Raw genomic sequence first — 12,723 nt, forward strand, 5'->3', positions numbered from 1 at the left:
AAAAATTTTCATCCTTGATTTCAAATCCCTCCAAGGTCTCAGCCCTCCCTATTTCTTTAACTTTCTGCAGCCCGACAACACACCAAGTTCTCTGCAGCCCTCTGATTCTGGCCTCTCATGCAGCACCTATTTTCAGCACTTCACCAGTGGCAGCCATGCCTTCAGCTGCCTGGGCCTTAAGCTCTGGAGTTTCCTCAATATAAATGCACACCATAAATGCATGTTGTGATTGTACTGAGGCACATCAACTCCAGTCTATTCCTTGAAGTAGTCAAAGAAATCTAAGTTTCAGATGAAGAGAAATTATGGGCAGGATTTTGCCCTTGATGGGCGGGCCTGACCGACTCGGCGGTGGGCGGGCTGCCGATCGCTGCTGCCGAAACAGGCCCCGCCGCTATTATATGTGGGTGGGCCAATTAAAAGAGCGCACATCTCCCTGAGGCTAAGTGCTGCCTCAGGTAGATTGCTGAAAGGCTGTGAAACATTAAAACCTCACTGGATGAGGTTTGTTAAAAAATCACTTATCCGCCTGCCCGTTGGGCCCGAAGTTCGCACGGGCCCCTCAAAATCCTGGTCAGTTGGTGACTTAATGGCCTTAAAAAGGCCTTTAATTAATGGCGGGCGCACGTTGCGCTGCATAGCGCGTCCGCCAACTGAAACATCGCGATGCTGCGCGCTGACTTCGGAATGCTCGCGCGACATTTTAAGCGCTGACGTACGGGCTCCGGCACCCACACATCAGCCAGATCATTCAGCCATATATTTTCGTAGACATTGTAAAGTTGTTCAAAATTAAAACTTTGGACAGACAAATAATTGTACTTTGCACTATTACCACTATGAGTTAAGTGGTGCTCTGGCTGTAAAATTTCTCAGTGCTGGCCTTGATGTGGTTTGTTGCAGGCAAGTTTCACATCAGCTGGTGACCTTGCCAGTCACAGGAAACATTCACACACTTGTCTGGAGCTCCAGGTGTGGTTGAAATAGTGAGAACCATCTTAGTGAAGCGCAAATGCCTCACACATTGCTCCTTGCTAAAGTGTGTGAGATGTGCTACCTGAAGACCTACTGCGTGTATGGTCACCCACACTGTGCCCTCCTCCTCCAGCACAAGGCAAACTGTGCATAACTAGAATAAACTGTATCCAAACCAGACAAAAGCAGTGCAGCTTCAATACTAAGTCGTTCTCAGTAGTCAAAAAATTCACATGTGGAATACATTAACTCCCCCACCCACCCCAAAAGAGGCCTTAAACTTAACTATCAGCTTAAGAGAGCAAACCAGCACCTACAGAGATGAGCTCTACAGAGTCTTTCCTGACTGTTAGCACCATCGGTTGCTAGGCAAGTTAATCAAGTGGCGAGTTAGTTATTGGGGCAAACCAACTTCACAAGAGGATTTGAAACCACCATACGACCCTGACATATATTAGATGGTGTTTACATAATATACAAAGCTTCCTGAATCATTTTGGTAAATGTCCTGGATGCCTAGAGAGCAGGCCAATCTGATATTGCAGGTGAAACACTTCTGATGTGAGGCCAGAGTACTGACATCATCTGCCATATTGGATCTGACATTCTTCAGCTTGCTCAATTGTAAATTTATGAACAAAGAACTTTACCTTAACCATCATGTAGTCTTGGATCACACTGAGCAGCTTTGGCGGCCATCCAATTTTCTCCAGCAACTTAAATAGACCACCTCTCTACCACTCACATGGTCAAATGCCTTGGTGAGATTGATGATGTTAATATATAGCTGTCTCCTTTGTTCACAGCATTTCTCTAGTAGCTGCCAGACTGAGAAGATCACATCAATTGTAGATCTTGCAGTTTTAAAACCACACTGGATTTCAGTACAGATGCATTCAGCCAAGATCTGCAGTGGGCTAGGGCAACACAGGAAAATACTTTTCCCACAATAATCACAGGGAGATACCTTGATAGTTGCTGCAATCATTGCGTTCACCCTTGTTCTTGTACAGGGTCACAATCTTTGCATCACTCATACCCTGGGGCACTGCCCCCTGCCTCCAGTGAAAAGAGACAGAGGCTTGTGGAGGTGCTGCAGGAGTGCTGGTTTACTGTGCCTGATGAATGTAGGCAATATATCATTAGCACCTGGAGCTTCGCCCTTGGCGAGCGAGTCAATAGTTTTTCTAAGTTCCTCCACTCTGGATTCAATATTCAGCTTGACCATGACAGGCAAGCTTCCTATGGTGTTGAGAGCTTCTTCAGTGACAGTGTTCTCTGTAGAGTACAGTTCAAGGTAGTGTTCCTCACATCTGTCCAACTGTTTATTGCAGTCGTTGATCACCTCGCATGTCTTCTTTCAGTGGAACCATTTTCATTGCTGATGAACCTGTTGCCTTTTTGAACCCTTCATACATGCCCCTGACATTCCCTGTGTCAAAGGACATCTGGATATTCTGGCAAAGTTGTAGCCAGTAGTCCATTGGTGGGTTGCCTAGCAGCCTGTTGGACTTTACTTTGAGTGGCTTTTTGTGCATTCAGAGTCTTATTGCTTGGACCTCTCTTGTAACTAATGAGAGCAGACTGCTTGGCTTCAATGACAGGTTCTATCACAGTGATGTTAAACTTGGACCAGTCAGCATTTTTCCACTCTTGCTTCCCATATGTTGAGAGTGCGGTGTTATAGATGGTGTCTCAAAGTTTGTTCCATTTAGCTTCTGCATTGTGTGTAAAAATGCCGGAGAGAGCCTGTTCAATTAAGCCGTGGAACTGTTGGTTTTTATGTGGGTGCAAACATACAAACAGACAAATTAGGAGCAGGTGTAGGCTGCCCTGCCATTCAATAAGATCATGGCTGATCTGATCATGGCCCCAACTCCACACTCCCACTTACGCCCAATAACCTTTGACTCCCTTGTTACTCAGGAATCTATCTACCTCCGCCTTAAGAATATGGTGAATATTGAGACGAGGTCGGCATTTCTGCTTTAAATGAAAAAGCTTCAAGGGTTGCATCCTCATCCTAGTGCACACGAGGGAGTGATCTGTATCACAGTCAGCTCTGTGGTAGCTGTGTATGTTGAGAATGCTGTTTAGAGGGTCATGTCAGGTGACGATCAGATCCAGCTGGTTCCAATGCCTTGATCTTGGGTGTCTCCAGGACACCCTGTGGCATGGTTTGTTCTGAAAGAAGGTTTTAGTTACACAAAGCTCTTGGTGGCAGCAAATCTCAAGAAGTCTATGCCGGTTCTCATTTATCTTTCCCAGACCATAATGTCTGAGGTAGGAGGGCCATGCCTCACGGTCTGCGCCCACTCTTGCATTGAAATCCTCCAGTAGGTAAACATGTTCTGACTTAGGGATTCTGCTGATAGCAGCGTCAGTCTCCTCATAGAACTTGACTTTTGTTTCTGCAGTGGAGCACAACATTGGAGAATAGATACCCATGAGGTTAATTGGCCCTATTTGAGTTGTGAGTTAGATGGAGGGAACACATTCCGAACCATTTGTGAGGGTTCTAACATTGAGAGTAGTGAGTTTCTTACAGCGAAGCCTACACCTTGCTCATGCATTTCTTCTGAACTCTTCTCCTGCCAGGTGAATGTGTCATGTTTTCCTTTCAGTGATTCACTCTGGGCAAGCCTAGTCTCTTGTAGGGATGCTATGTCCATGTTCAACCTATCGAGTCTCATGTCCTCACAGCTCTCTTGTGCATGTGTTATTGACCAGCTGCAAATCATCTGTCAGTCCCATGCATATGGTCCTAACATTCCACCTTGCCAATCAAAGTATTGACATCTTCTTTCTGTTTGTTTGCTTGGTGCAATGGATTCCATCCAATTGTTGAGCAGGGACTCTAAGCTCCAAGCACCCATTGAAACAGATAGATTGTGTTGAGTCAGCAACTTACTATTCGAGGGCTTCCCAACTTGAGGTGGGAGGTGGCTGACCAGTGAGTTACAATGGTCGCTCCCGTCATCGGAGGCAGCCCCAAGCACCTGTTCTCTGTACCAATCCAGTTGGGTTTTTCACTCGAAATTGCTGTGTCCCATGTTGTGTTGACGCTCTGCAGCGACCTGGAGTGTCCTCTGGGCAAAATTTATGGAGACCCTGGCCTGTCCAAATTGTCCCTCCTTTCAGCCTCCCTGGTTGACTCCAAAGGAATGCAAAGCACTACATTTGGCACCAGCTTAGCTACAGGAGTTGCCAGAAAGGTGACATATTTAGACTGTACGATCTCAGTAGGGACCAGTAACTTTTAAAAAGAAATCCAAACTCCCAGCTATTAACTGAAAGAACTATGCCACACGATTTCACTTTTTGAACAAAAACTTTTACTGTACAAGGCTCAAACAAAGCAAGCACTACTAACTTAACATTATATTTTACTTTAAACCTGAAAATTTCAAAACAGCATAAACACTTGTACTTCCACCCAAAAGTTCCCTCAATATTGTACAGGGTCTTGAGGGTTCATTCATTTCTCCTTGAGATCAAATCAAGATATGCCACAGCTCTCAGGAATTCACTTTGGTTCTCGTTAGTGTTCACCTATTCTAGCTATTCAGGTATAAAATTTCTTGGGAAGTCCTTCCACTAGCATCTGCTAGGTGAACCCTCCAACTCTCCTACAATACGTCACAATTGTGGACTGCATAACTCAAGCATGAGTTTGACTGCATTCTTGCTTAGAGACTTCAAATCAGAAGGCACCCTTGACTCCTGATAATACTTTGCTACTGGTTCTAGTGCTTTGCTACTGGCTCCAGCTACTTTAAAGGACCAACTGCTGGCAATCTTCTCTCTTCTGACCCCTGTGGCTTCCAAATCACCAATTGCTCTTTCCGTGAAAAATCACAAAGATGAACTAAAAACAAAGGGCACCTCCATGCATAACCTATTTCCATAGCAATGTGGTGCACCTGGGATATTCCAGACAGGAAGTTAGTTAATTATATCCAATTCCCAAATCTTCCCTTTATTCTGGGAAACTGTAGGAATAACTTAAACCCCTTATTGGGACAGCTGTAGACATCCTGCCCCCAGCAAGAAGCCTAGAAAAGTTTCCTAATATTTAGCTTCCAAAAGTCCCATTATGACCTTTGTAAATAAACATAGGGCACGCTATGATTTGTCTGTCACTCTCAAACCTAAGTGTTTTCATTTATCCCACAGTTAATAATTTCAATTCCCAAAATAAAAGTTATGCTCATAAAACGTATGAATCATAAAATTAGACATTCATAACAAGGGAAACAACAAACAAGCCTTTGAGCTCCACTCCTGATTTTTTTGTCAGGGTTTACTCCCTTAACCTTCAACTCTCCCGAGGTATCTACAAGGCATTGGAGCTATTCGTCCATAGTTTGGCTCATGAGTGCCAGGCCATGTCCACATGCCGGCGAGCCTGCTTACTGCATGTCTGAGGGCCAAACCTCCTCCAAGTTCCTCTGAGGCTTTAGTCAGGGGCCGCGAGGGACCCAGTTATGGTGTGTTGCCATGAGGCGGCACAGCTGAGGACGTGCCAATGGAGAGGCTGTGTACTGACAGGGACGGATTTACACATTTGACTATCTTTTTCACATTGCTGTTCGCCAGCAATGTGGGCTGAAAATGACGCAACCTAGCACACAAAAGTGCAAAGCATGCTGTCTTCATCTGACACTAGATGCACCAGATTAACCAGTCGCACGCAGCAAACTCTCACAAACAGCAAAGTGATAATGACCAGATAATCTGTTTTTCCAATGTTGTTTGAGTGATAAATACTGGCCAGGGCATTGTGGATACCCCCTTGCTTTTGTTTTTGTAATAGTAACATGGGATCTTTTATATCCACCAGAGCAGGCAGGTGATGCCTTGCTTTAACATCTCATCAGAAAGACAGCACCCATGACTCCCTCAATGCTGCACTGGAGTGTTAGCCTTGATTGTTATGCTCGAGCTCTGGAATGAGACTTGAACACAGAACCTTGTGAATCAAAGGCGAGAGTGTTTCCAACTAAACCAGAGCTGACTTGATTCAGAAAGGCACAGTGAAGAATGATGATGCTAGGAGTGAAGTAGAGCTAGCTGCCAAATGTTGAAGTTAGGGAAGATTGGGGGGTGCGGGCACAGGTCAGAGTGTTGAGGTGCATTTCCTCTCCTGTGCCAACTGACCAACCCAGTGAATGGGTGCAGAAATATTATCCAAATTACTGGACTGGCTGGTGCCTTAGTACAGTAACACATCTTGCACATTATACCAAGATATACATCTCATGTTCCTCATTCTATTTTGCCTTCACACTAATTGGATTTAGACTAGCAATGAAGTGCTCGGTTGGTTTCCGTATCGCCACAAAGAATGGACATGAGCTGGCAGCTCAACGACGAGGCGTGGTTTAACCGGCACAGCGTTATTTTTAACAAAACTCATGTATTACATAAATGAAAGTAGCAAGGAAGTAAGGTTGAAAAATACTGAAGTTTCCATTTGGGGAATGGCCCTCGGCGTGAGAAGGAGTGGAGGAGGAGAGCTGTGATAATCACCTCCAGCTCCACCTTCATGGCCAAAGCCTTGCGAAGGGTTTGTCCCTGTTTAAATTCGGTGTGGGATGTAATCTTCGCTTCAGAGGGGAACTCCGAGGGAGAGAGGGAGAAAGATTTACCATCGCCTCGAACTTCTCTGTTCTCTGATTCCCTGGAGACCCGACACACCGTTTACATGGCACTGTACGATTTTCGCGCCCGGTCAAGTGACGAACTGACTTTTAGAGCTGGCGAGGAACTTGAAATCCTTAACGACGATGATCGTTCTTCTGGAACTTGGTGGTTTGCAAGGAAACGAAACTGTTCCAATGGCGAGCGCACAGGATATATCCCTTATAATTATGTTGCTAAGAAAGAAAGTTTAGCCACAGAATCGTAAGTGATTTCACATATTTTTCGTAGCTTTTAAGTTGCAAACATGCATCTCCGTTGTGGATGCATTGGAGACAAGGGTGATGTTTGTGGCTGTTTCTGCCTGATTACCTCCTGAAACGGAGGGAGTATGGAGGTATATATCTATCCAAGATCTAATTCCTGGATTTGTTTGACAGAGAGGCTGTGAATTGATTTAGTTCAGTTTTGGGTTTTAATCCATTCTGCCTTTGGAGTATTGGGATAGGTGAAGTTGGCCCTGGGGGTTAATAGTGAGGAAGAAAGCTGGAGACTGCAGGAAGGTGTCAATGGGCTGATCAGGCGGACCAAAAAGTGTCAAATGGAATTTAATCCGGAGGAGTGTGAGATATTGCATTGGGGAAGAGCAAACAAGGCAAGAAAATACACAATAAATGGGAGGATGTCAAGAAGTGTATCCTGGAGTGCATATTCACAGATCCCTGAAGGTAACAGGACAGGTAGAGTGTGATGGAATACTCTCCACTTACCTGGATGACTGCAGCTCCAACAAAACTCAGCTCTACACCATCCAGGACAAAGAAACCTGCTTGATCGGGCAAGATTGTGGAATAAGGAGGAAGTGAAATAGGAGGAGGATTAGATATGAAGACACCATCATCTTCCATCATTTCAACCCTACTGCTGGCTGCAGCCTCAGCAATGACTCTGCTCTAATGATGGAAAGCACCATTTCCTCCATAGCAGTAAGGACATGTAGCTCCATCTTTTCCTCCCAGCACTCTGGGTGTACCTACGCTAGATGGACTGCAGCAGTTCAAGAGGCAGCTCACCAGCACCTTTTCAAGGGCAATTAGGGATGGGTGGCCTTGCCAGTGACGTTCACATCCCATAAAGGAATTTTTAAAAAAACCTGCTGCCTCCAATTGTGAGCCACCTTGTCTTGAAAAAGAGAAAAGTGTGCCGCTAAGTATCATGCAATCTGCTTGGCTAATCTGGCTGTCATAGTGGAATAGCTAGACATGTTTACAGGCTGTGAGATATGAATGTGAGGTTTCTATCAGTGATATGTATGTGAGGCTGAAGAGAAGCTATAAATGTTATGTACAAGTCCTGATTGATAGAGATTGTTGGTGGGTGAGTGATGGAGGTATGGTGTATTGAGCAGTGTCTGAGGTTAGTGGTGCAGTTGGTGATTTGAAGGTACATTCACTGACCTTGACCACTTTGGTAAGGTCATTGAACTTTTTGTGGCTTTGCTTCCAGGCCCTGAGAGCTTAGCTTCTGCCATTGACCTAGACGGCTATCTTCTCCCATTTCTTCCTGAGAACTTTTCTGAACGGTCTCCTGGCCCCATGTGGATAAAGCAAGATTCCCAGTTAGCATCAGAAAACTTGGAGCCCAGCCTCTTTCACCATGTTGTGCCATACTTGTGCCTTTCCTAGGTCAGAATGAGTGATAAAATGACTTCTAGCACCTCCTGAAGCCAAAGCGAACCTACCCTCTAAGAGGTCCGAGCCAGCTTTAACTGCTGCTAGCCTCTCACGATTTTGGGCCTTCTGCTGAGGTGTGCAGCCATTCAGCACCATGGGTAATACTGGCTGCGCACTGCAATCGTGTAAATTTGCAGGCAGCACAAAATTGGCCCGCTGCATGCATCAGAAGCAATGTTCTCATTTTCGCGGGCCGTTGAATTTAGCCCCCATGCATTTTCAGCAGGAGTCACAGGCCAGGGGTCAAAATAATTTTTTTTGAGGGCTCTTGATATTTTCTCGAGGGTTCCTTTTTAAGTTTCTGGGGTACTTTTTGGGTTCCAGGGGTTCGTTTTTCATTTGCGTATAAGAAGTGCAGGATACTATTCTTCCTCAGTTTCTTGGTATTTTCTCTCACATTTGGATTCTAAGTACAATTCCCTATTTACATTAATAAATTAAGACCAGATTCATCTCAAATTCTAACTATTTGATGCAATAAAACATAAATCTTAGATCTATAGAGAAAGAGCATGGGTGTAAATCTACTGAGAATGTTAACATAAGGAATGAGATTCAATGTTATAATCTAATAAAGAATTTCAATTGTAAGCCCACTGAGCTTCACTGACAACTTACGTTAGCGTTTCCTCACTGTGCTGTGTGTTGGCACTCGATTCTGGTTTATGACACTTTGTTAGAAATATCAGTTCAAGGTACCAAATTACTGAACAGAATTTAATAAAACAGCCACAGGATAATACCCTATTACCACTCTCCACCCCCCATTGGGGTAGGAGGGAGACACACACCAATGTCAGCCACTCCCAAGGTACTGCCCTGCCCCCACTGAAGCCAGGCCTGGACACAGTTATAGGTAAGTCCCTCAGGGCCTGGAGCTGGGGCCTAGCGAGCTTCCGCTGGCAGTGGATAGCTGCAGGACAGAGAGACTGTGGAGCTGCGAAGGCTCCTACCTTACAGCAGCCCCAGTGGCTGGTACCTGCTCAGTCCAAAGCCAAGACCCACTCCTCCAGTTCCCCATCGGCCACATCCTCCAGCTGCCATGCAAGCACTATGCCGAGCATGTCAAGGCCGGAGCTCCCACCATTGAGATCCCAGAGCTGGCCAGCAATGCGACCCAGGACAGGAAGACCTGTATCATCCCCCACTATCTGTAGCTCGCCATCTGCAAAGATGAAGGACTCAACAAGCTGCTGGGTGGATGCCCAAAGCCTAGGATGGAATCCTGTCCAATATTCAGGCTGTGCAGCTGCCCAAAAAAACCAGATACCCCACCAAGGTAAAAAAACAAGATCAGACAAAAAAGAGCAGGAGGAAGGGAACCTGTGATTGGAGGAGTTGGAGCAGCAACATGGGAGAGACAGAATCTGTGATTGGAGGAACAGCTCCTCACAGATTCTGTCTCCATGCTCGCTGCTCCTCCAATCAAAATGCACAGGGGTGACATTTCTTGAATATTTCACTCTGGTCATTGAGTTTTCAAGGACTATTTGTGAGGTTTCCAGGGCAAATTCGTCTGCTGCCCGCATGTATTTTGAACCCTTGCGAACATCCACTTAATTTTCATGCCCCAGTAAAAGACAGAATTTCACAAAGACTTTGTAGCTAATTAAGTCCTTTTGAAAGGTAGCCACTGCTGTAACTTAGACCTTGTAGGATGGATAAGGGAAACCAGTGGATGCAGTGTATGTGGATTTTTAAAAAGTTTCCGATTAGGTGGCATACAAGATTAGGACTCATGGGATTGGGGGTAATAGTATGGATTGAGGATTGGTTAGTGGACTGAAAACAGAGAGTAGGAATAAACAGATATTTTCAGGTTGACAGGTGTATCCAATGGGTGCCACAAGAAGCAATACATGGGCCTCAGCTATTTACAATCTATATCAATTACTCAAATAAGGGGTCTGAGTATAACATGTCTAGGTTTGCTGATAATGCAAAGTTAGATGAGAAAGTAAGTAATGAGGAGGATGCAAACAGGCCAGAGGGTTATGGACAGGTTGGGTGAGTAGGTAACAACATGGCAGATGAAATACAATTTGGCGAAGTGTGGAGTTATCCACTTTGATTAGAAAAGTAAAAAACAATAAATGTTTTGAATGGTGGGAGACTGGGAAATGTTTGCATTCTGAAGGACCTAAGTGTCCTTCTACATGAATTGTAGAAAGTTAACATGGAGCTGAATTTTCCCCCCGTTGGGGGGGTTGTGCGGTGGTGGGCGGGAGCAGGCGCGAACCCGATCAGCGCCCCTGATCGGGTGCGTGCCGCCATTTTACGTGGGTGGACTAATTAAGCTGAGCGCTCCCTGTGTGGGCGCGGGGGGGGATTCCCTGAGTCAGGGCCTGTGCTCTTTCGTGCATGCACTCGAAAGAGCACAGAAATCTCCCTGAGGCACCTCTGTGCCTCAGGGAGATTAGTTTAAGTTCTGAAAAATTTAATAAAGGAAAAAAAATTTTTAAGGACATGTCCCCTCATGTGAAACTGTCACATCAGCTGGGACATGTCCATTAATTTTTTCAAAAATTTTTATTTAATTGATAAACCCTTCATGAAACCTCATCCCACCTGTGGATGAGGTTTCATGAAAAATGCGAAGGCCACTTGGGCTCTTCGCCTACCCACCAACCTTAAGGTTAGACGGGCAGCGTTGTAAACAACTTTAATTACTTTCTTAATGGCCTTAATAGGCCTTTGATAGTTCTGCGGCTGCGCGTCCACCGAACTGAATCTAAATGACGCGCGGTGACGTCAGGACGCTCGCCCGATGTCACCGCGTGTCATTTTATGCCTCGGCAAGCGGGCCCCGCCCCCGCTCACCGACCGGAAAATTCTTCCTGTGCAATACAACAAGCAATTTGAGGTAGAAAATCAACCGTGATCCTGCTGAATGGCACAGTATGCTCAAAAGGTCATATGACATACTCAAGTTCCTATTTCTTATTTTCTTAGGGATTCTTAATTAATGAAGAGGGAGTATCAGATTGAAAGGTCAGATCTGACAGGAATATTTTCAGTGATATAGTTTCATGTTCATAATTTTGTAATGTGGTTTCAGTCTAAGTATATGTAACCCATAACACCAGTCTATGTAACATCACACAAACAGCAAAAATTTGGAGTTGTTTCTTTAGATTGAATTGTGTAAGAATAATTAAAAATGTCTCAGTCCTGAGTCCCACTAAGATTGGAACTTCAAAGTTTCACCTGAGGAATGATTAACTTAAAAACCCCAACATTACAAAGAGCTCAATGCAGATGGTGTTGGAATTTACATTTGTAAGTCTATTTCTAATGATATGACATCACGTTTAGCCTGTTCAAGTTATCTTACATTAAACCAGCGCAAATAAAATGAATACTTTCCCAATAGCCTGAGTAAAATGCAAGATAGTTGGAAACAATTTAATTCTTGACTTAGCAGAGATCAAGAAATGACCAGGATCACACAGTTAAATTTCAACTAGCATCAACGTTATGAATACACACTCTTGATGTGGGCCTTACACACTCAGAGTGCTTATTAGCAAATTACATCCCTGCTGCGGGTTATTGACAATCCTATCTTTTTTTCCTGCTGGACTTTATATACCATTCTTTTTGTAGCTGGTATGCTGGGAAACTCAGCCGATCTGAAGCAAAAGTTATTCTTCTGTCTACCCAAACTAAAACTGGGTCTTTCCTTATTCGTGAAAGTGAAAATCAAGAAAATGGGCATGCATTATCTGGTAAGCATTTTATACAAGTAAACAATGTTTTCTACCAACTCATGCACTAGATATCACCTAATGTATTTTATTAGATATCATGAGAAATTTAGGAGTTGCTGTAAATATTATTTGGATCTTTATTGTGGAGTAATGGTTGAGTTTCATAACCGCTGCTGATCATTTGCAACAGGTCAGTCAAAACCACATATCTAGTCAGTTTGTGGTTAAACCTGAACCAGATTTCCTGCACAGGAACAGTCTACAATCAGCATCTTCATTTCCTCTCTCAACAGAGCCAGAACAAAATTTTTATTTTTGTGAAGCATAATGCAAGGTGTTCAACCTATAGCCCAGGGCCACTTGCTACTCCCAAGGCTGATTCAAGCTCTCAAAGCCCAGAGAACTCAATCCTATTTGTGCCTATATTTCTTATTTGCTGGTTACGTAAAGGGCTGTTTGTCCCATTGGTGAGGATATCCTAAGGCAGAATATCAAGACCTGTTCATGTAAGTAGATGCTGCTACACATTTCTTCCAGGATCTTCCGATCCTGCCTGTCACAGAAATGCACAGCGCAGCGTACCCCAGGGAACACTGTTGGAGCAGAGTAGAGTTGGGAGAAGTCAGGACTCAACCCATCTTATGGCACTAGCTGCCAAATTC

General features: G+C 44.5%; 1 protein-coding gene across 3 annotated transcripts in view; it reads left to right on the forward strand.

The window, feature by feature from the left end:
* Positions 1–6,371: 6,371 nt before the first annotated feature.
* The window catches only part of LOC144688512 (protein-tyrosine kinase 6-like), a 42,644-nt gene continuing 36,292 nt past the window's right edge, over positions 6,372–12,723 (forward strand). For all 3 annotated transcript variants that reach the window (XM_078555171.1, XM_078555173.1, XM_078555174.1), the window contains exons 1-2: positions 6,372–6,882; positions 11,958–12,079. In XM_078555171.1, the coding sequence (XP_078411297.1) occupies positions 6,524–6,882; positions 11,958–12,079 (481 nt within the window). In that variant the 5' untranslated portion in view covers positions 6,372–6,523. The remainder of the gene's footprint in view (positions 6,883–11,957; positions 12,080–12,723) is intronic.

The sequence above is a fragment of the Cetorhinus maximus genome, chromosome 13, assembly GCF_964194155.1.
Source record: "Cetorhinus maximus chromosome 13, sCetMax3.hap1.1, whole genome shotgun sequence".
Lineage (NCBI taxonomy): Eukaryota > Metazoa > Chordata > Chondrichthyes > Lamniformes > Cetorhinidae > Cetorhinus > Cetorhinus maximus.